The following is a 22503-nucleotide window of genomic DNA, read 5'->3' on the forward strand; positions in this document are numbered from 1 at the left end:
ACCTATATAGAAGACTGAAATTAAAATTAATTAAAAGATTATTATAAGAATTTTTTAATTTAAAATCAAGTTTTTTTGTTTTTAATTTTTTGTTGCCAAACCCGGTTTATAAACCGGTGTTCGACCTGCGTCGCACACATGGCTATGATGGTTGAGTTTCTCAGTGAAGATTTTTTGCATCCACAAGGATTTGATACCGAAATCTTATTTTTTTGTAACAAAGGCGCTTTTTATATATAGGAAAATTGGGGTTGGGATAATTACATATGCCGCCGGTAAGGATTGAACCCACAAGGATTCGATACCGAAATCTTGTTTAAGCGAACCAAGCTGCTTACCACTTGAGCCAACCCCGTTGGTAATTTAATCTCTAACGTAACGTTTTATATAGGTGTGCGGTTTTTTTTTTTTTTTTTTTTCATTTAACAATAAACTTGAGACGAAAGGCATTCTTATTTTTTCACCCAAAAAAATAAATAAATTATTGTTTTCATATATACCTCTTTACTTCCATTTAATGACCGTAGGGTGGATCTTTGTCAATTTTATGTTGAAGCATCAACCACAGGATTTTAGTGTAAAAGAAAACCCTGGATCAGTGAAATCCAACTTAAAATGCTTAAAACCTGCAACTTTAGATTTGGGTTTCAGCTTTCGCATCAGATTCTTAAGTGTTCTACTCCTTAAGAAGTAAGCAGAATTATTTGGTTTCGTTGGTCCCTCACAATAGCACATTGTATAAATTGTCGTTTGAACTTGACTCTTACTGCAGAAGCTCCTTCTTCATAAGCGGCGGCTCTACCAGAAATCAGGTTTGAGATTTTCTCTTTTCTCTCTCTTTCCATGCGATTCTCAATCTCGAATTCTTGCTGTTTTATCCTTGAGAAGATAGTTCCCGTGGTAGTTTTGATTCCCAATTTGTAATGCTCGGGATTGATAAGTGGGCAGTTCGGTTTCTGCTTAACTAATTTTGTGCATCTTGAAGTCAGTCATTCTGCTTCTGTGATCATTGAGGTAGTCCGATTGATAAAAATTAGGTTTTTGAAATATTTAGATTCTGGGTACTGGGCAGATACATGCAAAAATCAATTTTTAGTACATGTAGCTGAAAACAAACGAAGAAAGAACACAAATGGTGTTTGTTCTGTTAAATCTTTTATGCGATTTAAGAATCATACAGATTCTGTTCTGGACTTCCGTTTTTAAATCTTTTGTCTTCTGATTTCCATTTGTAAATTAATGATAATTATTATATGATACAGGTTGAGCAGGCTGTCGCTCTACTGTCACTATTTCTGATCCTTACCGGCGTAACGTGCTTCCTATCCCGAAATCTCTGCGAGTAGTTTCAGCAAATACCTTGTGGGCTGTAGTCTAAAGGGAGAATATAGCAGTCGCAGGAAGGAAAGAAAAGATGTTCACCACAAACCCACCAACAATCTCCTCTTCTCCTTCCATTTCCAAAGCCCTCAAAATCCCAAACCACAAAGCTCTTACTTTTCAACCCACTATCCTCACCCCTACCAGAAAACAACCCACTCCTTTACACCTCACTGCTCCAGTCATCAAATCATCACTTTCAACTGCAGAATCAACAACAGCCCCTGTATCCACAATTGCAGCTCCATCTCAAACCCCAGCTCACATCCGAGTCGATATCCTCTCAGAATCCCTTCCATTCATCCAAAAATTTCGAGGTAAAACCATTGTTGTCAAATACGGAGGTGCAGCAATGAAATCCCCAGCCCTCAAAACCTCAGTCATCAATGATCTTGTCCTTCTTTCCTGTGTTGGCCTCCGCCCTGTATTCGTCCATGGTGGGGGCCCTGAAATCAACTCCTGGCTCGGCAAGCTAGGCATCAAACCCAATTTCCTCAATGGTCTCCGGGTCACTGACTCGGCCACTATGGAACTTGTTGAAATGGTCCTCGTGGGCAAAGTCAATAAGGAGTTAGTTACTCTCATCAACAAGGCTGGTGCTACTGCTGCTGGCCTATCAGGCAAAGATGGCCGCCTGTTGATGGCTCGACCAAATGCCAAATCGGCTGAACTTGGCTTTGTTGGTGACATTGCAGGGGTAGATCCATCCATCCTCCGGTCAATTATTGCCGATGATTTCATCCCTGTTATTGCTTCTGTTGCTGCTGATGAAAATGGGCAGGCATACAATATTAATGCTGACACAGTGGCTGGAGAATTGGCAGCAGCATTGGGAGCAGAGAAGCTAATTTTGTTGACTGACGTTGCTGGAATTTTGGAAGATAAGGATGATCCGAAGAGTTTGGTGAAGGAGATTGATATTAAAGGAGTGAAGAGGATGGTGGATGAAGGAAAGATTGCTGGTGGAATGATTCCGAAGGTGAACTGTTGTGTCAGGTCACTGGCGCAAGGAGTGAAGACAGCAAGTATCATTGATGGTCGAAAACCGCATTCACTGCTTCTCGAGATCCTAACAGATGAAGGAGCTGGAACAATGATAACCGGGTAATGGGAGGGATACTCAAACAGTGAATGAGAACTGCAAAACTGCAAGTGTAATGAGGCAGTAGTGGAGTTTGTATTAGTATTTTCTTGCTTTTTTTGAGTGGAAATAATGTTATCTGACTTATGTCAACTTTTCTTTTTTGTGGTTTTTTGCTTGGGAATCTTCTTCAGTTAGTAATAATTCCAGTGATATTAACTCATAATAATTATAACATATTAAAAATTTTCTTCCATGACTAAAATGCAATTACTACCGATTTGGCCATATATTTAAAGTATGGGTTATCAAATAATTATCTATATTCTTTTCATTATTTCAGATACTTTTTAATTGAGTATGTTTATATCTGAATCTATGTATGGTATTTGGTAACATAGCTAAAATATATGAGGAAATATATACTAAATTCGGATCAAATCTGAAATTTTAAGATATCCATTGACATCTCTAGATAATATGTTTGGTTGTGTTTGCTTCTTGATAGGTTAAATTTGACAAAAAAGAAGAAAGAAATTGCTATAGCTAAAATATATGAGGAAATATATACTAAATTCGGATCAAATCTGAAATTTTAAGATATCCATTGACATCTCTAGATAATATGTTTGGTTGTGTTTGCTTCTTGATAGGGTAAATTTGACAAAAAAGAAGAAAGAAATTGCACACCATGGACCATTTATTCAAAATGTTCTAGATTTTCCCTCTGGATTGTGCTAATGTTGCCAGAATTGGCAACAGAGATTTCGCTGATCCTAGGGTCATGTCTAGGTCCTTGAACTAAACAAGCACATCAGGTACAGACATGTCCACCTCCAACTAAACTTACTTGGTGACCAAGTGCAATTTTTTGGTTCCATAGATGAGAAGCTTGGGATATCTGATTTTATCGTGTGATAAACTGAAATAGCTGTGGTAGTCACCCAGAGAAAGTAAAACAAAGATCCGATTAATAAGAAAAACCTTGGTTTATATGAGCATTCTAGTGATATGTACAACTGTACAAGGGGTTGCAGACCTACATCCTTGCCCAAAGCTTCAACTCATACCTCCTTGAAATTGGTTCAACCAAAATGTAATTAACCATGGTGGACCTAAATCTTAGCTTTGAATTTCAGTCCCCTGATCATTTGAATTGGAGACCGAAATGAAATTCTTATAGTCTTTTATCCCATCATGAAATGTTTTTGGTCTTACTATTCAGTATATGTGCTTTAATATGTATTTCTTTTTCTTTTTCTTTTTGGGTGAAATGGATGTACATGAGTATGCATCTTAAATATGTATGTGCAGTAAAGTGGTTCTTGATTTATTTACGCAACCATGGACTGATGGACTCATCTTATTGCTGAAAGTGTTGATGTTTTGGTTATTCAGTGGTTGTATCATAACAGAGAGTCCCTTGGAAGCTGGATCAAAATCAACTGTAAACTTTCATCAGAGAAACGTTCCATGTACTTCTATCAATTTTAAGCACCATTTTTATATACAAAACCCACTTTTTATCTATTATGTCCTTTAAATCTCTTATTTGCAGATCTCACTTTTCAATTTCCACTTATCCGCTTTCTCTAATTGACCGTTTCCCTGAATTTATGTTTTCAATGGTTAACCTCTGCTGAAGATGGTATTGTTTGAGATATTTCTGCCTTGTACTTATTTCAAATTTATCAGGTTATTGCTACATGCTGGTTTAGAAACTAAGTAATGGACAAATTAATACTCCCATTTACCTTCTAATGAAGCAGTTACTTCCTCAACTATTGGAGATACTGAATATATTTTACAAGTCTATATTACAATATTTCTGAATATGGACATTTTCTTCTTTTCCAGTTTAAGTTTTGGGTTTGTCAGAAGCTTCTATCAATTTAGAATTTGCAAAACAAGCAATCAACCTTTTATTCCTCAGTTTAATCTCAAATAAGTGATTCTGTCTTTAGGGAAGTTACTTTCTGCTAAGGAGTGTGGTCTTTGCCAGCACACCATGTGTGTCTCTCTTTCCTCCTCAAAACAAAGAAACAGAGATAGTTTTTCATATGCGGAGGAGAGTGAAGACTCCTAGCAGGGCTCGTTTAGGTCATACTCTTGGACCAAGAACTTACTCAGTTTTTATTTGCACAGACTACTGAAAAATTCTGAGTTATCATTCTCATGTATTTCCATTGAATTGGATCTTGAATGGGTTAATTGAGAAAATTAAGAATGTTTATATTGGCAATCTGAACATACATGAAACCGGTAGTATATGCATTTGATGAGTACTTACTAAAGGCAGACAAGATAAAAACTCAATCTGCACCTCCATCATCTGGTTGTTTTTTCAAATCCATATCATGGTCCTCCTGGATCATTTCATTGGTGGATACAAATTTGTATGTCTATTTGTGGACACTCCATATGGCTGTTGAAGTCTGCTTCTCATGATCTGTAGTTAGAAGAAAACAATAAAAAGGGTTAATATAAAGTTGTACCATCCTGGATGTTAGGAGCAGAGTATCTTAGTAAGCTTGAATAATTTCTTTTACCATGTGCGAATTGACTCATAAGTAGTTTGTTCTCTATTTGTATTTCAGCTATTCAACCTTGGTAACTCCCCTGAGCTTTGTGAATTCAGTAAGAGGGTGGATTCCTGGTGTCAACCCTCTCCTCTTTTCTTGTACGTAAGAGTCCATTTCTGCGGGCAACATTCATGATGTCCAATTAATGAAGGACAGCATAAGCTAATTTTGCCACCCGTTGCTTCATCTTTCAGTTTCGAGACTTAAATTTGAATTGATATAGATAATATTCTCATAATATTCCAGTGTGCCTTTTGTTCATTTTATTAGTTCTGATAGATTACTAGGATTATCTTGCACAAGTTCTGGTCGCCCAGGTCAGCATACTGTCATCAGTGAGTGAGTTTTAACATTTGCCATGCTGAGCTTCACTTTCGCACCTCTGGCATTCAAAAACAGCTCAAATGTGAACTAATGTAATGGGTGATGATCTTGTTATGCGAACTCCTCTCTCTCTCTCTCTCTCTTCCCTTTTTTTATTTTTATTTTCATAACTGTCATTCATTGTTTTGTTGTGCGACTGATCGATATCTACATCAAGACAGTGGTAGTGAAGTTGTTGTACAGGCATGTTGCTGATGTTATCAAGGATTACAATACAAGTTAGGTTAGGCTTTTAAGTTTTAGCGATGACGGATTTGCCAATTTTGTTCTGATAGAAACCTTCCGGTTAGATGTCATTGGCCAATTCGAATGCTGGACACAATGCAATCTGATTGCGGATATGTCTTAGCTTGTTAAGGGGACATCGTTATGCAGGTGTACTGCTTTATGGGTTCTTATAGGTGTTCTAGACCTGAGGTTGTCCTTTTGCAAGATGCAGAATATTCAAAGTGATACAACTAAAGGATTCAAAAGCTCAGATGATTGCTTCATTGTGAAGCAGAACTCCAAGCACCAGTAGCATGGTGATTTGAGACTGAGGGACTCAAACCTGCTAGAGAAAGAGGGATGGTGGAAAAAGAAGAGAAATGGTACACCGATTTACTTCCAACTCAATTTATGTGGTGGCTAGCTGCAGTTGTAGTTCAGTGGATTAGAAACATTGCAGAGTTTGTTCATTTCATTTAACAAAGTGTGAGAGTCCTTAATTTCAAAAGTCTGCGCTTTGTGTTGAATTTCATTGGAGAAGGCTTTTCTTAACATTTGCCAGCTCTGTTTGAGAGACGGTCTGAATCTATCCCCATCTGACTTGGATCAGTCCATCAATCAAGGCAAGACTATGGGGCATTCAATGGGTGCCCTATAAAAACCTTTGACCAGACTTTGGAGTGAATTTACTAAGTTTCTCCATTATTATTTCCTGCTTGAATCCAGACCTGAAGTTTCTCAAATTATTTCTATTCTGTCCTTATTCATATTTTAGGAGTTGCATTAACCAGCAAAGAAGGGAGCTTCACCACCTTTTCAAGCTAATCTGCTTCTTTGATCTTGAGATAATTAGAATCTTTTTGTTTCCTGAACTTTATGTTTCATATTTAATTATTCTTTAAATATTGAAAATTGTCGATCTTATTTGTTTGTGAGAGGGTACTGAAGTTTGATCTCCATCTTAGTAGGTATGCTTCTGTTGATTTCTCTTATTTGAGTTACTTGGGATCCTATAAGAGGGGCATTTAATCTGAACGTAGGGTTCATCCACTCCAGACAAGTACAGCTAATATTGTCACCACTAGGCTTGGACCGTTGGACTGCTTCAGAATGAGAGGTATGTATCATTCAGTTTTTAATTTTTATTATGTATAATATTTAACTGATGTTCTTCATGTTGTTTCTTATGTTCTACAGGATCTAGCCATGTCTGATAGTATGAGAGCTCCAAGAATTGTAAAAGAGGAGCTAAATTTAAGTTGAACTTGTATCTGGATGAGCCAAGTCTCATATGAATTACTTTAAAGTACTGTCCTATTGTAAGGTGCATGTGCCAAAATATCATGCTGTTGCTTTGATGACACGGGATTATTGTCCATTCTGGCGTCAACAATTGCTTTAGAATTGACTTTTGGTCTTGGACATAGAATTACTGACAGATACCAAAATAAGTGACTGCCAACAAATGCTGGAGCATTATTTGCTTCTGAGGTTAGATGTTTGCAATGGAAACTTAAGGTAGTATCTGCAAATTTTAATTTATACTTTTTGTTAATAGTAATCTCTCTCTTTTCTCAGATTCTTATATTTAACATTATTCATTTTAAATTCCTTAAAAGCCGAACCTATTGATAATGCCAATGATTCGGTTGGTGTTCTACAAGATGTGAAATGGTGTGTTGTCATTAGTGCTACTGGAGTAGAAAATTCTTCAATTGTTTGTAGTGCAACTTTTGTTTAGTGAGTGGGTGTTTCTTATTTCTCTTACTTGTTCTATCACTTAGCTTGGAATTTGTTGGTGGTAAGCCTTCTTGCAATCCAGTCTTTTCTTTTGGATGAATTAATTTTTATGGATGAATTAGAATCTGGTCTAAATGTATTTAGAGCTATACTTTGTGCAGAAGCTATCGCAGTTTCGGGGCATGTGAGATGCCATCAGAACCACAGCTACTGCAACACTAACATGAGCCTCATCTTGATTGACTATGCATGGTATAATTTTCTTTCTAGTTTTCTTGGTTATAGCATCAGATAAATGGCTCCTGAAACACCATACACAAGCCTCTTCGTATTTGAATGGAATATAAATTTCGTCTAATTTTCTGGTACTAATGCTCTGCAATGTGATTCATTAGTTACTTTAAAGTGGTTCAAGCCTTGGCTAGGCAGGATTTCAGATTTCCTAAGTCTTAACATAGACTGTTGTTTCCTTTTTACTGAAGCTCACTGGGCTGGTTTTTTATGTCATATTTTATTTTAATCTGTTTGGATGTTGATTTGTTCAATTTGAAACTTTGTTTTCCAATATATAAGATGGCTTAATATGTATCAATATCAGATAATGATGATATTTAGCAATGGCTAAAACCTGGCATTTGATGGGATGCACCTAATTATTTTCAATGTGGATCCAGTTTGTAAGAGTTATGAATTGCATGGCTTCTGGATTTGACAAAGAGAAGCTGTCATGCAAAACCTTTAAGCAGTCGGGCCTCAAGATCATCTAATCAAACGAATTGGATTACATTTAGGTGGAAAAAACTTGCTGCTTGCTTCTGCAGGCTTGAATCAATAGGAAACTCAATCTTGATTTTAAGTGTCTTTCCTATCTGATTACAACTTTTTAAACTTTGATGGTTTATGCAGTTTGTAGGGCTCTGGTGTTATTAATTTCTTCATGGTTTTGCTTTCTCGTGGAAAGAAAGATATGTGTTCTACAATTCGGTAAGTGTGACAATTATAATATTACTAGAGGTTGTTGTGGCATGGCGCAGGCACATTGTACACTAGGAAAATGAGTATCTTGTTATTAAAAACATTTCCAAGAATTTATGGTAGTAGAAAGTAGATCCAGAGCTATCGCTAGGAAACTGTACAATCAAGTTACATTTATTGTAATTATGAGTAGTATATGTGATGGGTATCTGCTGAATTTATTACATCTCAAGACAACCCTGTAATTCTTTTCATGTTATGCTGGGCTTTAAGCAGTTGCTTAATTTATCCCTAAGAGTGAGATCTTCATGTGACTGCTATGGTGCTTCTGTCGTTTTGACAACATAGTTTTTAGCTTAGTAATTCCTATTAATATTTGATGCATTTTCTCCAGACAGGAGGGGTATTATATATGATAAATTTGATTCCATAGGTACCTTTATCAAGGCTAGAATCCAGCCATGGGTTTGGGTGTCATGAATTTTCAACAGCAGGAAAGAATGAGAGGCCTAAGAGAAATTCGATTTCCTCAGCTTGAGTTCTATCAGATCTTCCAGAGTTCTGTTCCCTACCCTTTCTCTTTCCCCTGCTTGAGTATGAGCTTTGTAGGCATATGCTACAACAGCCCATTTAAATTACTGTTAGCCTGGTAACTGATCTGCTGAAATGGGTTGTATTCATGCCTGAGGTATGCAGGCCAATTATTTGATCGGGTGGCCATGGGGTAAAAGTTTGATGTGGTGTGGTGCAATCCGGCCTGACAGAAACTGACCAGGACTGATCGGTTGACACTTCTACATGATATAACCAGAACCAAGGTAGAAATCAGTTAAGCCTATGTTCCATCTCTTCTTCTTTCATTGATACTCTTTGAGCACTGCCTAAGTCTACTATAAACTAGAAAGCTGGACTAGTCTGGTTCTGAAGCTTGTGTTTGATATTACTCGCAAGAATTTCATAAAATTTTCTGTCTACTGGTTTGGGCGACTGTGGATTGGGATTAAAATGCAGTGGGTTAGGAGAAAAAAAAGTCTGAAACCCTGTGGAGTTTGGTTGAATGGTTTGATTGCTGAATCTAACTGAAGAGGTCTGACTTTGTTGTGGTTTGCAGTTGTCTTAGAGGTCGAAGAAGCAATTCTTATATTTTCAATATGGCAGATTGGTGATCTTTTAAACCCCCCCCCTTCTGTGTTCTTTAATTTCCCTCACTTCTCTAAGATTCAGTTCCAGAAATTCCTTTCTGGTTGAAATTTTTGCATATTGGTCCCAGGGTTTTTTTCTTTCTTCTAATTTAGTCCCTTGCTGTTCTGAAGATTATGGAAGGGCTACTGTTCATTTTATTTTGGATTTTATCACTTGGGATGGGGCCCTGCTAACCGAGTTAGGGTTTTGGAACCCTAGGTTGCACCAATTAGCAATTACACCAAGTTGTTACGTTGTGTTCCCCCACCAACATTCCCCACCTTTATATTTAATTCCCTTATGATATGTTCCAAAAGAATTTATTTTGTACTGAATTGCACTGATCACCTGGTAAAACCTCATTTTGGTGGCTGGTTCAGTTTTGAGATTATGTTTTAGTTTTGATAAAAGGGAATGATGGTGTAGTGTTACTACTATTTATTCCTTGTCAATTTGGACTACTTATAATGTGTTTATCCCAGATCTTTACGAAATGCCTTGATAAAGCTTTCATTCATGTTTATATTAGCTACAAGAAATCTATGTGTGTGATCTTGTACATTTTGCTTCTCTGACATCATACTGAATTTCTTTCTCATTGTTCTAGCAAAAAGCCACTCCATGATGGTAAAGTCTCTTCTTTGATGTTGGCCAACCTGAAGATAATCACATTGAACCTTCAGATATGTTCGAAGATATTGTAATGATCTTCAAATTCGAGGGAAGAATTCATATAACTCCTTTTTCAGATATAGCATTCAATAAGTAGAAAAAGCTGAAATTACAGCAAGAAAAGTAGAAACTAAAAACCCAAAAATTTGATGTAGTAGTTAGATCTCAATAAAAAGAGGAGTTGGAGAGCAAACTTGAAGAGACAACCTAGTCACTGTTCATTCTTTTGAGTAAATGAGAGAAAAAGTATGGTTTCTTGCACATGAATGTATGCTCATGCTTGCCTAACAAAAATGCCTTATCTAAGTATGTTTGCTCTACCTGCATGGTTCTTCAATTACTTCTCACAGACAACAGATTCAGCTTTGATTTTTCGACCAAAGTCACCCGGAGGTATCACTCTTTGTAAGATCCTGTTTGCATTTATGTTATGATGTTGACTGCTGTTTTGATGGATTTCTATTTATCACTTCTAATGTTAGATGGTTTGATCTCCGATGTTATATCATGCCATTCCGTGTTTCAAGTTATCGTAATCGAGCATCATGAGTTTGTGCATGAGTCTCTACATGCTCTCTGTGTTTTGAGTGTAATTAGGGCTACAAACCAAGCTTATTTATTATTAGGTTGGATCTTCTGGTTACCATCATGAGCAAAACCTACCATGTTCTGAATTTCTTGTTCTCTTTCTTTTTTCAGAGAGGGATGCACTAAGATGCTAAAGGCTTTGATGGCAAGCTTTTTAAGCAAAATCATTCTCTAACTGCACAATCTTTTGTCAAAAACATGGGATGGTCTTCATAACCCAACTGTTGGCATGCATTCCTCCAATAATCTTGAACTTTGAATGCTCTATGTTACCACGTCATCTGATCTATTTGATTTCAAACTTGCATGTTCAAGGAATCCTAAGGTTTACTTGTTCACAAAATTTCAGTTTCAAGAAATTGACATATAACTAAATTAGTTGGTCTCTCTAGACAAATTGTAGATGTCCCCAACTATAGAAAGCTCAATGACCTAATTCTGTTTGCTACCACTAAGAGATGAACTTGAACTTTGAATGCTTTACACTACCACTTGATCAAATATGTTTTTTTAAGGATCTGTGAGGTCTAGTTGTTTACAAAATTACAGTCTCAAGCACTTAGACACCTAGCCAGATTAGTTGTTCTCTTGATTCCTGCTTGCATTTATCATTCTTAGCTGATTTGGGGTTTTGCATTTCATTCTCTATCAGTAAAAAGAAAAAAAATTTCTCCATCATCCAAGTAGCAAAAGTTGTGTTTGGAATGCAAGCCATTCCCACCGAATTGGCATCTAAACAAAAATTTTTTTGTTGGGGTCCAAATCTTAACCCTAAAGAATGTTCTTTCTCTCTTTCTATCAGAAAAAGGCAGGAAAGAAGCTTTGGCGGGAAACACCATTCCTGTCAGAAAGGATGAACAGAGAGAAGAAGACACTCCAACAGCCTTCTTTTTTGTTGTCATACCACTCAAGTACCTTTCACAGCTGAAGTCATCATTGATGTTTGAAATTGGGAGTAGGTGAAATGCATGTTTCAAGTGTAAACCCTAAGGGCATCTATACCTGTTCACTGATCATGAAGGGTGCCTCAAATCTACTAGTCTCTCATCAACAAATCTTCAAAGGATTGAATTCTTGATTTAGTCAGGTTTGTAAAGACCCTAAAATGAAAATTCTTTTCACAATATAACTTTTAGTTTATGGCATTGATTCGACAATTGATTTCGTAAAATTGTAACGGTACCAATTTGGCATTGACATGTTCAATCATGTTGAAAGAGACTATATTTTCTTCAAAACGCGTCATCTTGCATGTTTGAGATAACACGACAGCGATAACCCAAAATCATGTATCTAATGCGTGATGGTTTGGTCTTCGATGTTATATCATGCTACAACCTTATTTTGGTCTTCCGTGTTTCAAGTTGCGGTAATCAAACATCATGAGTTGGTGCATGAGTCTCTACATGCTCTCTCTGTTTTGAGTGTAATTAGGGTTACAAACCAAGCTTATTTACTAGGTTGAATCTTTTGATTACCATCATAAGCAAAAGCTACCATGTTCGGATTAAGTGTTTGGTTACATGAACCCAGAGATTTGAAATTTCTAGTATATTCATACCCATTTGGTTGTGTGAATTCCTGGATTCATGAAATCTAAGGATTCTCTTTTTTACACTAGAAATATGAATCTGTAGATTTATGGGTATGAGATGAAATTCAGAGATTTTACCTACTATAAAAGCGCTATACATTTGAACCATAACTCCATAGATGTTTCTTCAGGATGAATCTTCAAATTTCATTCGAAAGATTCAGGCTATTCAAAAGATTCAGCTAACCAAACAATTAATTTTATGAACCATGGCTTCATAAATTTGAAATCTCTAGACTCAAGTAACCAAACAAACCCTAAAGGCTTTGATGGCAAGCTTTTAAAGCAAAACATTCTCTAACTGCACAATCTTTTTCAAAAACATGGTATGGTCTTCATAACCCAAATATTGGCATGCATTCCTCCAATAATCTTGAACTTTGAATGCTTTATGTTACCACATCGTCCAATCTATTTGATTTGAAACTTGCAGATGTGCAAGGAATCGTAAGGTATACTTGTCCACAAAATTTCAATTTGAAGAAATTGACGTATAACAAGATTTCGTTAGTCTCTTTAGAATAATTCTAGATGTCCTGGGCTCAAGGTGGTTAGGTGGATTTGGATTGTGAGGGTCGATTTATGCTCATAACTCAACATGATCGGTATATCTTCCAACTATTTTCTCTCATCATGTATTAGGTTCATTTCTAAATCAACTTTAATGTGATGGCTACCTTATTATTGTAATATGTACATTTTCGTATGTTAAACAATGTATCTTTTTCTAAAAAGAAAAAATTTCCATCGTCCAGGTGGCAAAGGTTGTGTTTGGAATGCCAACCATTCACACCAGATTGACATCTAAACAAAATTTTTTTTTCTTGAAAAAAGCTTTGGCGGGAAAGACCATTATTATGCAAAAAAGAAAAAAAGATAAAGAGAAGAATAAGACGCTCGAGCAAGGAACTTAATTTTGCCGAAATTCAGTGGTTTCGCCCCCTGGCGCAACGATATCAAGGGGCGAAACGATATTTGCAACATATCGCCGAACTGGCGAAATATCGGTATTTCTTGCTATTTTTCGTGTTTTTTAATTTGTGGTTGAGTGCTATTTGAAATTTGAGCCACACGTGACTGTTGTTAAACCACATGATTATAAAAAATAAAAAAAGCAAAACATAAATATAAGTATATTGATTTGACAAGTTCAATATTTTATTATATTTTTAAATTTTCAATCGATGTTTTGCAGGTTGCATGTACATGCTGTGACTCATTGAAGTGTTTTTATTATTTTTTTAAATTTTATTTTAATGAGTTGCAGAGAAAAAAGTCAGACTATTATTATTTTATGTTTTTAAAATTTTACATAGAGATTGACGTTGATGTGTGGGTGTGTATTATATATATAATATATAACCAAAGAGTTTTTTTTCCGGCGCCCAGCGAACCGGGCGAAACGAACGAAAGTTCATTCCTTACGCTCCAGCACCCTTCTTTTTTGTTGTTATGCCGCTCGAGTACTTTTCGCAGCTGAAGTCATCATAGAGTTTTTAGAATTGGGAGTAGATAAAATGCATGCTTTAAGTGTAAACCCTAAGGGCAACTATACCTGCTCACTGATCATGAAGGGTACCTCAGATCTACCAGTCTCTTATTAAGAGATCTTCAAAAGATTGAATTCTTGATTTTGTCAGGTTTCCATAGACCCTAAAATGAAAATTCTATTCATAGCATAGCTTTTAGTCCATAACATTGGTTCGACAATTGATTATTCGTAAATTTGTAACGGTACCAATATGGCATTGTGTTGAAATATGTTTGAAACTTTATGTTTATTATTTTTTGTTTTTATTTAAATATATATTTTAATAATGTCTTTTATCTTATGATTTCTATAATAGAAACTTTAGTTTCATATGGGACAGAAATGAATTGATTATCTTGTTTATATATAGTAAAGACCTATGTAATATATTTTTAGGATTAAGGATCGAACCTTGTGCGACGCTAACCAAACCTAAACCCTGGAATGACCTACTAATGGTTATGTAGCTATATATTAATAATTCTATATGACTTGGGATGTGGGTTATAGGCGTTGATCCGGAAGACCTATTTTGTCATGGTCCTAGTTTGGAAAGCCCACTGCTGGGTGGAAGGGGGACGTGGATCAACGACCTTGATCCGAAAGGCCCATTTTGTCATAGGCCATAATCCGGAAAGTCCACTACTGGATGAAAATGTAGAGATACCGTTAGAGAGATACTTTTCCTTAGACCTGTAAATGGATCGGATTCGGCTCGGATACACCACTATCCGAATCCGAATCCGATTAGCAAAATCGTTATCCGAATCCGAATCTGGCATAAATTTAGAGAAGGCATCCGAATTCAAATTCGGAACTTTACCGGATATTCAATAATAATCCAAGCCGATAAACTATTCGATTATTGATTGGTAATTGTCATTTTTTTTTCTTTTCCTTAGACTTGTAAATGGATCGGATTCGGCTTGGATACACCACTATCCGAATCCGATTAGCAAAACCGTTATCCGAATCCGAATCTGGCATAAATTTAGAGAAGGCATCCGAATTCGAATTCGGAACTTTACCGGATATTCGATAATAATCCAAGCCGATAAACTATTTGATTATTGATTGGTAATTGTCATTTTTTTATTTACAATTTTTGATTACTGATTACCGGAATCCGAATCCAATTATCAGTCCTTTTTTTGTGAAAAATGTTTAATACTTTACTCAAATCAGATAATTATTTATATCCGATTACCGGTTTCCGAATCCGAATACCGGTTTCTGAATCCAATTATCATCCATTTTCAGAGAAAAAAAATGTTGAATACTTTACTCTATCCGGATAATTTTTTATCCGATATATTATCCTATCTGATAAGCAATTATTCGAATCCGAATCCGGTTGCTTAATGGACGAATACGGATATTTTCTTGTAAGAAAATTTTCACATATGGACACCCTTAAACAAATACAAATGTGAATTCAGAGGCGGATTTCGGCTATCCATTTACAAGTCTACTTTTCCTTAGGGAGCTTAGCTGAATAGGTACTTTATTGTAGAGAGTTGAACTGAATAGATATCCTCACAAAGAGAGGTGACCTTAACCTTTCACCCACCGCCTTTGAGGCTCTATATAAACCCATTTTCGAGCTCATTTTTAATATGAATTTTCTCTTCTTCTTTCTCTCTTTCTCTCTGTTAAGCAGTAAACATAACCTGATTACACCTTAAGTAATCTTTCTGGGATGCAACCTTAAAGGTTTGGGCTGATTGATCTTGGGATCAAGATACAATGAGAACCCGTATTGTATAATTTGGGGTGTCTAAATATCTTAAAGAAAATATCTCTAGTACGTTTCAGCTCTGACGAAGTGTCATGATTACAACAACCTTTGAAGTGTTTGTGCAGATTCATCAACACATTGACATGATCAATCAATCATGTAGAAAGAGACTATTTTCTTTAAAACGGGTTATCTTGCATGTTTGAGGTAACACGGTAGCGATAACCCACAATCATGTCCCAAAGAAATAACGTGGAGACTGATGTTAATTAAATAAGATATATTTGATAAACTTTTTCTAATGTGACGTGGATGTGTCTCTTCTTTTGGTCAAGATGTAAATACCTTAGAATTTAATAACTATAATTAGGGAAGGTGGTGGTTGAACGACTGTGTAAATTGCTTGGTTGAACGGTCTTAAAAATCTTACCATTAAATTTGATAGAATTAAATCTGAATCGTCCATCATAAATGGTTCAGATTTTATTCAAGATATTTAATGGTAGAATTTATTTATACACCAGTTCAGCTATGTATATGGAGTCCAGGTCTGTGTTCCCGCTTTTCCACCCCCAAAATACAGGGCCCAGGGGTGGGTGATTGGGTTTTTTTTTTTTTTTTTTAATATTTTTCAGCTATGGGTCCACCGATTTTGTGGTGGTAATAATGTCGAGGAGCACAGACGACAGGGTGATGATCCGAATTGATGTATATCCGTTATAATTATAAGGCAGGAAAAAATCATAATCGTTGACTTTGGAGTGCCACGTGTTACAATCTGAGGGCGATATAATAACAAACAAATATTATTCTATTTAATACCTTTTCTTTTGGGCAGGATTATCTAATTTAATACTCGGTGGAGACTGGAGATGGAATCTCAAGTCAATATTTGCAAAAGAAAATAAAAAGTCAATATTCTGTCACTGGAATTTTTTATTTTTTTGGTAGAAAAATATCCTTTTCACTTCTTTTAATATTTGGATAAGTTCAATCTTGTGGGGCCCAGAAGATACATTTTAGATACCATTTTTCGCCATCTGATTAGCTGGGATTATTAGACTTCTCCTTCTCCAGATAAGCCTAAAAGCTAAACTCCAATTATTGATTTAAATTAAAAAAAAAAAAGTATTGATTTTAAACGTCAGTTACAGTTAGCCGTTAGTCAACGTGGGAAAACTCAATTTGACTGACCGTTGGAAGTCCCGCCCATTCAAATTTCCAGATTCAACTACTTTAACTAACAGATGTTGAGAAAAACTAGAAATGCCAATCATACCCTTCAACAATCAACATCACTGAAACTGTCTAAGCTCCCATGGTTAGAATTTCTTTCCTTCTGAGCTAAGCAATCAACCAAGAGAAAACAATACAAATACCCTTCCATAACTCACTCAAGCCTCTCCAGATTTGCCTCAAACTAGTTCACTACTTCTCTTCTGTTGAAATCAGGATTTCTTGAAACCCTAGAAAACTAAATGGCTGAAGAACAGGCAAGGAATACTACTACTCTGCAGAGGAAGGTGATGGTAGCAATTGATGATAGTGTGTGTAGCTATCATGCCTTTAAGTGGGCACTGGACAATCTTCATGATACTCTCTCAGGATCTTCTCTAGTCATCTTTACTGTACAGAAAACTGCAAGTCTTGGTCACATTTATGCTGCTTCTTTCGGTTCTGCACGTATGTATGCTGTTTCTATAACCAGTTATGACTCGCTGTTATCTTTGTTGGTTTTAGTTTTGGGTTGGATTTTTTTTCCTCTATAATTTGTGTGAAATTCAGAATTGGGTTCAAATTCCAACCTGTTTCTTAGAAATTTTGATGTTTTCAAATGTGGGTTTTGGTCATATGGGAGAATCATTTGAGGGGTTTTGAATCATTTCCTTAGATATATCAGGATTTCTAATAACTTACTGCAAATTTCTTCCTGGAACAGATCCAGAAGTGCTTAAATCTGTCCAAGATACTGAAAGAAGGATTTCACAAGCTCTATTGGAAAAAGCTAAGGAAATCTGTGCTAGGCAGGGGGTATGTCCACTTCGATTCGAAACAAGTAGTTGATGCATTCATGCTTTACCTCCTTAGTATTTCCTGTTCTGTCAATATCATTATGAGAGAAGTATCTCTAAGCCACCATGGTTTCCTTGCATCATCAATCATCACATCTCTTTCTTGCTGTAATGGTTGTTGTGTTACTTCCCACAGGTAATTGCAGAAACTATCTTAGAAATTGGAGATCCTAAAGTGGTTATATGTAATGCAGTTGAGAAGCAGGAGATTGATATACTTATTTTAGGTAGCCATGGGAGGGGCCCCCTCAAAAGGTTAGTTTGTGTTTCTGAGAGTCTCTGTTTTATTACTTTCTTTTGGAATCTATTCAATTGCTTGCAAACAGAGAAATTGCTTGTGTTTCATAAACTAACAAAGAAAGCAGCATCACTGTTTTGTTCATGTTATATTTTGATTTTCAGTGATTTCTTTGTTTAGTTGTTGCATTTTTTGGAACCTCAGTTACTGAAACATACTTTTTGAAACAGGGCTTTCATGGGAAGTGTGAGCAACTACTGTGTTCAAAATGCGAAATGCCCTGTCCTTGTAATAAAGAAAGCTTGACATTGGAGAACTTGAAATTATGTAATGTTGTTAAAAGATAATTTCCTGCTTATGTCATTTGATAAGCTTTGGTGTGTTTCTTTTGGCTTTTCCTTGCTGATTGGAGTGCAAGAATCCATGTGTTGTGTTTTGGATGCTATGCGGCAAAGGAGCCTATTGTTTTATGGAACACCATTGGCATATATTATTTGTAAAAATGTAACAGTACCGATATGGTATCAAAAAAGTTTGCTCTATATTTTCTTTAGAAAGGGTTTTAGTATATATCAGGTAATGTTATAGCTAGACCTGTAAATGGATAGTCGAAATCCGTCTCCAAATTTGCATTCGTATTCGTTTAAGGGTGTGTATCTGGAATTTTTCTTACCGAAAAATATCCATATCTGTCCGCTAAGAAACTGGATTTGGATTCGGATAATTGCTTATCAAATCAGATAATATCCAGATAAAATTTTATTTGAATAGAGTAAAGTATTTGTTGTGGATAAATTATCTATCACCAGTGCACGTTAAACCAACCGGCAGTCCAAACTTGATATGAGATTGGACCATGAGCCACATAAGAATCTAATCATAACCATTGATTTCATAGCACTCGATTGACGGCCCAGACAAGACCTGGTCAGTAAGGAAAATCTATATATAGAGATCATACACAAGTAAAATGTATCACACTCTCATTCACTCAAAACCCTACAACTCCCGCTCTTTGATATTCAAAAACCTAGAGCTCACTTGAGCTCGAAACAACAGGGCTTTCGATCTTACTGACTTGGCTATCAAAGACAGAGCGCCAATCCAGTTGAATGGCTCTGTTTCTTATTGTTCTTCAGTGATCTTGTAGGTGTGAGTGGATCTTGGATCAGATCAAGCTAAATCTAAACTGATTGGTGTGAATTGTGGTCTATGATCCCGATAAATTCAACACCAACAATATTCAACATTTTTTTCTTTGAAAAGAGATGATAATCAGATTCGGAAACCGATAATCGAAAATTCGAAATTATTCGGTTAGAGTAAAGTATTAAACATTTTTCTCTAAAAAAGAGGCTAACAATCTGAATCGGTGATTAGTAACCAGTAATCGGAAATTAGAAATAAAAAAATGACAATAACCAATCGACAATCAAATAGTCTATCAAATCGGATATTCGATAAAGTTCCAGATTCGAATTTGGATGCCTTCTTTAAATTTTTATCGGATTTGGATAGCGGTTTTGTTAATCGGATTAGGATATTGGAATATTCGAGCCAAATTCGATCCGTTTACAGATCTAATTATTGCGACATCTCAAAATCATGTCCCTGAGAAATGATGTGGAGCCTACTGTTAATCCAAGTAGATGTTTCATGAAATTTTTGGGGTACACATGATAATTTAAAAAACGGTTGTAGTTGTGGATGGAAGAGACCACATTCATTGACTCTTGAAAATACTGCGTTTTACAATCTGAAAGCCATGAACAGCAAACAAAAATCTTGTTGTGACTTGTGAGGTAAGATTATCTCATTCAATGGTATCTGAAGTCAATATTTTTTCTCCAGAAGAATCCTTTTCACTTCTTTTTCTATGTGGATAATTTCAATTTTGTGGGGCCCATAATATAGTTTAGATACCATTTCAGCATTTCTTGTCATCTGATTAGATGGAATTATAGGATTTTTCCTTCACCAGATGAGCCTGAAAAGCTAAAATCCATTTGTTGAGATTTAAAGGTCGGTTGCAGATTACCCTTTGTTAACGTGGGAAAACCAGAGGAATTGACTGGCCGTTGAAAATTTTTCCAAATCCAACTACTTTAACTAACAGGGTTGAGAAAAACTAGAAACTGCCAATACATCTTTTTCATCAGCACTGAAATCTTCAACCCAAAAACAGAAAAGAAAAAAATCATCAAAGAAATCTGAAACTGTACATGCCCACTATAGTTAGAATTTCTTTGCTTACAGGGTAAGCAAGCAACGAAGAGAAAACAATACAAATACCCTTCCATAGCTCCCAAGCCTCTCCAGAATTGCCTCAACTAGTTCACTACTTCTCTTCTGTTGAAATCAGGATCTATTGAAACCCAAGAAAACTAAATGGCTGAGGAACAGGTAAGGAATACTACTCTGAAGAGGAAGGTGATGGTGGCAATTGATGAAAGTGAGTATAGCTATCATGCCTTTAAGTGGGCACTGGACAATCTTCATGATACTCTCTCAGGATCTTCTCTAGTCATCTTCACTGTACAGACAACTGCAAGTCTTGGTCACATTTATGCTGCTTCTTTTGGTTCTGCGCGTTTGTATGGTGCTTCTGTATACAGTTATGAACTCGCCATTATCTTTGTTGGTCTCAATTCGAAGCAATTCTTCCAGAATCTAGGGCATGAGTAGCATTCAACTGTTTCCCTTATTGGGTTGGGTTTTCTTTCTATAAGTTGTGCAAAATTTCAAAATTTGTTTCAAATTACAACCTATTTCTTGGAAATCTTGATGTTTTCAAATGCAGATTCTGATTTGGTGGGAGAATTATTTGAGGGGCTTTGAATGATTTCCTCAGGTATACCAGAATTTCTGATCAACTCTTGCAAATTCTTCTTGTAACAGATCCAGATATGCTTAAACCTGTCCAAGATACTAAAAAAAGGGTTTCAGTAGCTCTCTTGAAAAAAGCTAAGGAAATCTGTGCTAGTCAGGGGGTATGTTCACTTCACTTCAAAACAAGTAGTTGTTTATTCATGCTTTAGCCCCTCCTTAGTATTAGTTGTTGCAAGTATCAATTTTGAGAAAAGTATCTCTGAGCCACCATGGTTTCCTTTCATCATCAGACATCATCTCTCTTTTTCTGTAATGGTTGTTGTTTTACTTTTCACAGGTAACTGCAGAAACTATCTTAGAAATTGGAGATCCTAAAGTGGCCATATGTAATGCAGTTGAGAAGCAGGAGATTGATATACTTATTCTAGGTACCCATGGGAGGGGGACCTTCAAAAGGTTAGTTTGTGTTTTCTTAAAATTCATGTTTGATTCCAATTCAACATACCAGCATGGAGAAAATTTCCTTGTATTACTTTCTTATGGAATCTGTTCACTTGCTAGCAAACAGAGAAATTGCTTGTGTTTCATAAACTAATAAACAAAGCAGAATCACTGTATTGTTCATGTTATAATTTGATTTTCAGAGGTTTCTTGTTTAGTTGCTGCATTTGTTGGAACCTCAGTTACTGAAACAAACTTTTTGAAACAGGGCTTTCATGGGAAGTGTGAGCAACTACTGCGTTCAAAACGCGAAATGCCCTGTCTTTGTAATAAAGAAACCTTGACAGCATTGAGGAACTTGAAATTATGTAGTGTTGTTAAGATATTTCCTGCTTATGTTGTATGATAAGCTCTGGTGTGTTTCCTTTTGTTCTTTCCTTGCTGATTGGAACGCAAGGATCTATGTTGCTACTTGTTAGGCTTGCAAGGCCTTTCAGTGTGCTTTGGATGCTATGCCGCAAAGGATCTATATTCAAAGCTGTAATAACGATATAGACGTTAAACTGATGAGCCATACTATAAAATTATGAGAGAGTAATTGAAACCCGTTTTAGATACCTAACCACAATTATGCATAACCAATTTGGGTTTATGCCAGAAAGATCTATAATGGGGGCTATTTACCTAATTAGGAGAGGTATAGAGAGTATGGAAAAGACCTTCATATGATATTTATTGACTTAGAAAAAACTAATGATAGAGTTTCTAGAGCGTTAATTTGGCAAGTATTAAAGAAAAAAAAGTGCAGCAAGTAAATATATGGATATAGTTAAGGATATATATGATAGTTCAATGTAAGTATAAGAATAGTGGGTATATATAAGTATATGAATATATAAATATACAGTTGGGCTATATCATATATATAACTATACCCATATATATATATATATATATTATATATATATAAAAAAAAAAAAAAAAAGATAAGGGTTCCTGTGGCCCGCGCCAATATATGCATTTATAATGGATGAATTAACCAAATACATTTAAGACAAGGTTCCTTGATGTATGCTTTTTGCTAATGATATTGTGTTGATAGATGAGACTCAAGTAGAGACTAATACCAAGTTAGAATCATAGAAACAACTTTGGAATAAAGAGGCTTTAAACTAAATAGAACAAAAACAAAATGTCTAGTTTGTAACCTTAGTCATGATCGGACAGACGATGAGATGATGAAACTTGAGGATAAGGAGATTCCTCAGA

General features: G+C 35.9%; 3 protein-coding genes across 4 annotated transcripts; all 3 read left to right on the top strand.

Annotated features, from left to right (window-relative positions):
* The first annotated feature begins 540 nt into the window (after window positions 1-540).
* On the top strand, window positions 541-2764 carry NAGK (N-acetyl-l-glutamate kinase). The gene is made up of 2 exons (XM_089140965.1): window positions 541-812; window positions 1263-2764. Exon 2 carries the CDS (start codon window positions 1415-1417, stop codon window positions 2486-2488), a length of 1074 nt encoding a protein of 357 aa, XP_088997091.1. The 5' UTR covers window positions 541-812; window positions 1263-1414; the 3' UTR covers window positions 2489-2764.
* Window positions 2765-16985: 14221 nt separating this feature from the next.
* On the top strand, window positions 16986-18548 carry LOC149000406 (universal stress protein A-like protein). Of its 2 annotated transcripts, none has more exons than XM_089140111.1 (4): window positions 16986-17361; window positions 17594-17685; window positions 17863-17981; window positions 18195-18548. In XM_089140111.1, the coding sequence occupies exons 1-4, from the start codon at window positions 17133-17135 to the stop codon at window positions 18268-18270; spliced, it is 516 nt and encodes a 171-aa protein (XP_088996237.1). In that variant the 5' UTR covers window positions 16986-17132; the 3' UTR covers window positions 18271-18548. The 2 variants fall into 2 exon arrangements, with proteins under 2 accessions (XP_088996237.1, XP_088996238.1); XM_089140112.1 differs by having other exon boundaries at window positions 16993-17337; window positions 18195-18540.
* Window positions 18549-20159: 1611 nt separating this feature from the next.
* On the top strand, window positions 20160-21847 carry LOC149000407 (universal stress protein A-like protein). Its single transcript, XM_089140652.1, has 4 exons — window positions 20160-20578; window positions 20863-20954; window positions 21131-21249; window positions 21503-21847. Exons 1-4 carry the CDS (start codon window positions 20353-20355, stop codon window positions 21576-21578), a joined length of 513 nt encoding a protein of 170 aa, XP_088996778.1. The 5' UTR covers window positions 20160-20352; the 3' UTR covers window positions 21579-21847.
* The last annotated feature ends 656 nt before the right edge of the window (window positions 21848-22503 follow it).

The sequence above is a fragment of the Hakea prostrata genome, chromosome 11 (assembly GCF_041222555.1).
Source record: "Hakea prostrata isolate BN-2017 chromosome 11, UWA_Hpros_2, whole genome shotgun sequence".
In the NCBI taxonomy this organism is placed as follows: Eukaryota; Viridiplantae; Streptophyta; class Magnoliopsida; order Proteales; family Proteaceae; genus Hakea; species Hakea prostrata.

What these genes read in the sequence shown, in the direction of transcription:
- NAGK (XM_089140965.1), top strand. Translation starts at nt 1,415, where the DNA reads ATGTTCACCACAAACCCACCAACAATCTCCTCTTCTCCTTCCATTTCC.
- LOC149000406 (XM_089140111.1), top strand. Translation starts at nt 17,133, where the DNA reads ATGGCTGAAGAACAGGCAAGGAATACTACTACTCTGCAGAGGAAGGTG. An exon ending in AAATCTGTGCTAGGCAGGGG is followed by an intron (nt 17,686 to 17,862) that starts GTATGTCCACTT and finishes TACTTCCCACAG; the next exon opens with GTAATTGCAGAAACTATCTT. An exon ending in GGGAGGGGCCCCCTCAAAAG is followed by an intron (nt 17,982 to 18,194) that starts GTTAGTTTGTGT and finishes TTTTTGAAACAG; the next exon opens with GGCTTTCATGGGAAGTGTGA.
- LOC149000407 (XM_089140652.1), top strand. Translation starts at nt 20,353, where the DNA reads ATGGCTGAGGAACAGGTAAGGAATACTACTCTGAAGAGGAAGGTGATG. An exon ending in AAATCTGTGCTAGTCAGGGG is followed by an intron (nt 20,955 to 21,130) that starts GTATGTTCACTT and finishes TACTTTTCACAG; the next exon opens with GTAACTGCAGAAACTATCTT. An exon ending in GGGAGGGGGACCTTCAAAAG is followed by an intron (nt 21,250 to 21,502) that starts GTTAGTTTGTGT and finishes TTTTTGAAACAG; the next exon opens with GGCTTTCATGGGAAGTGTGA.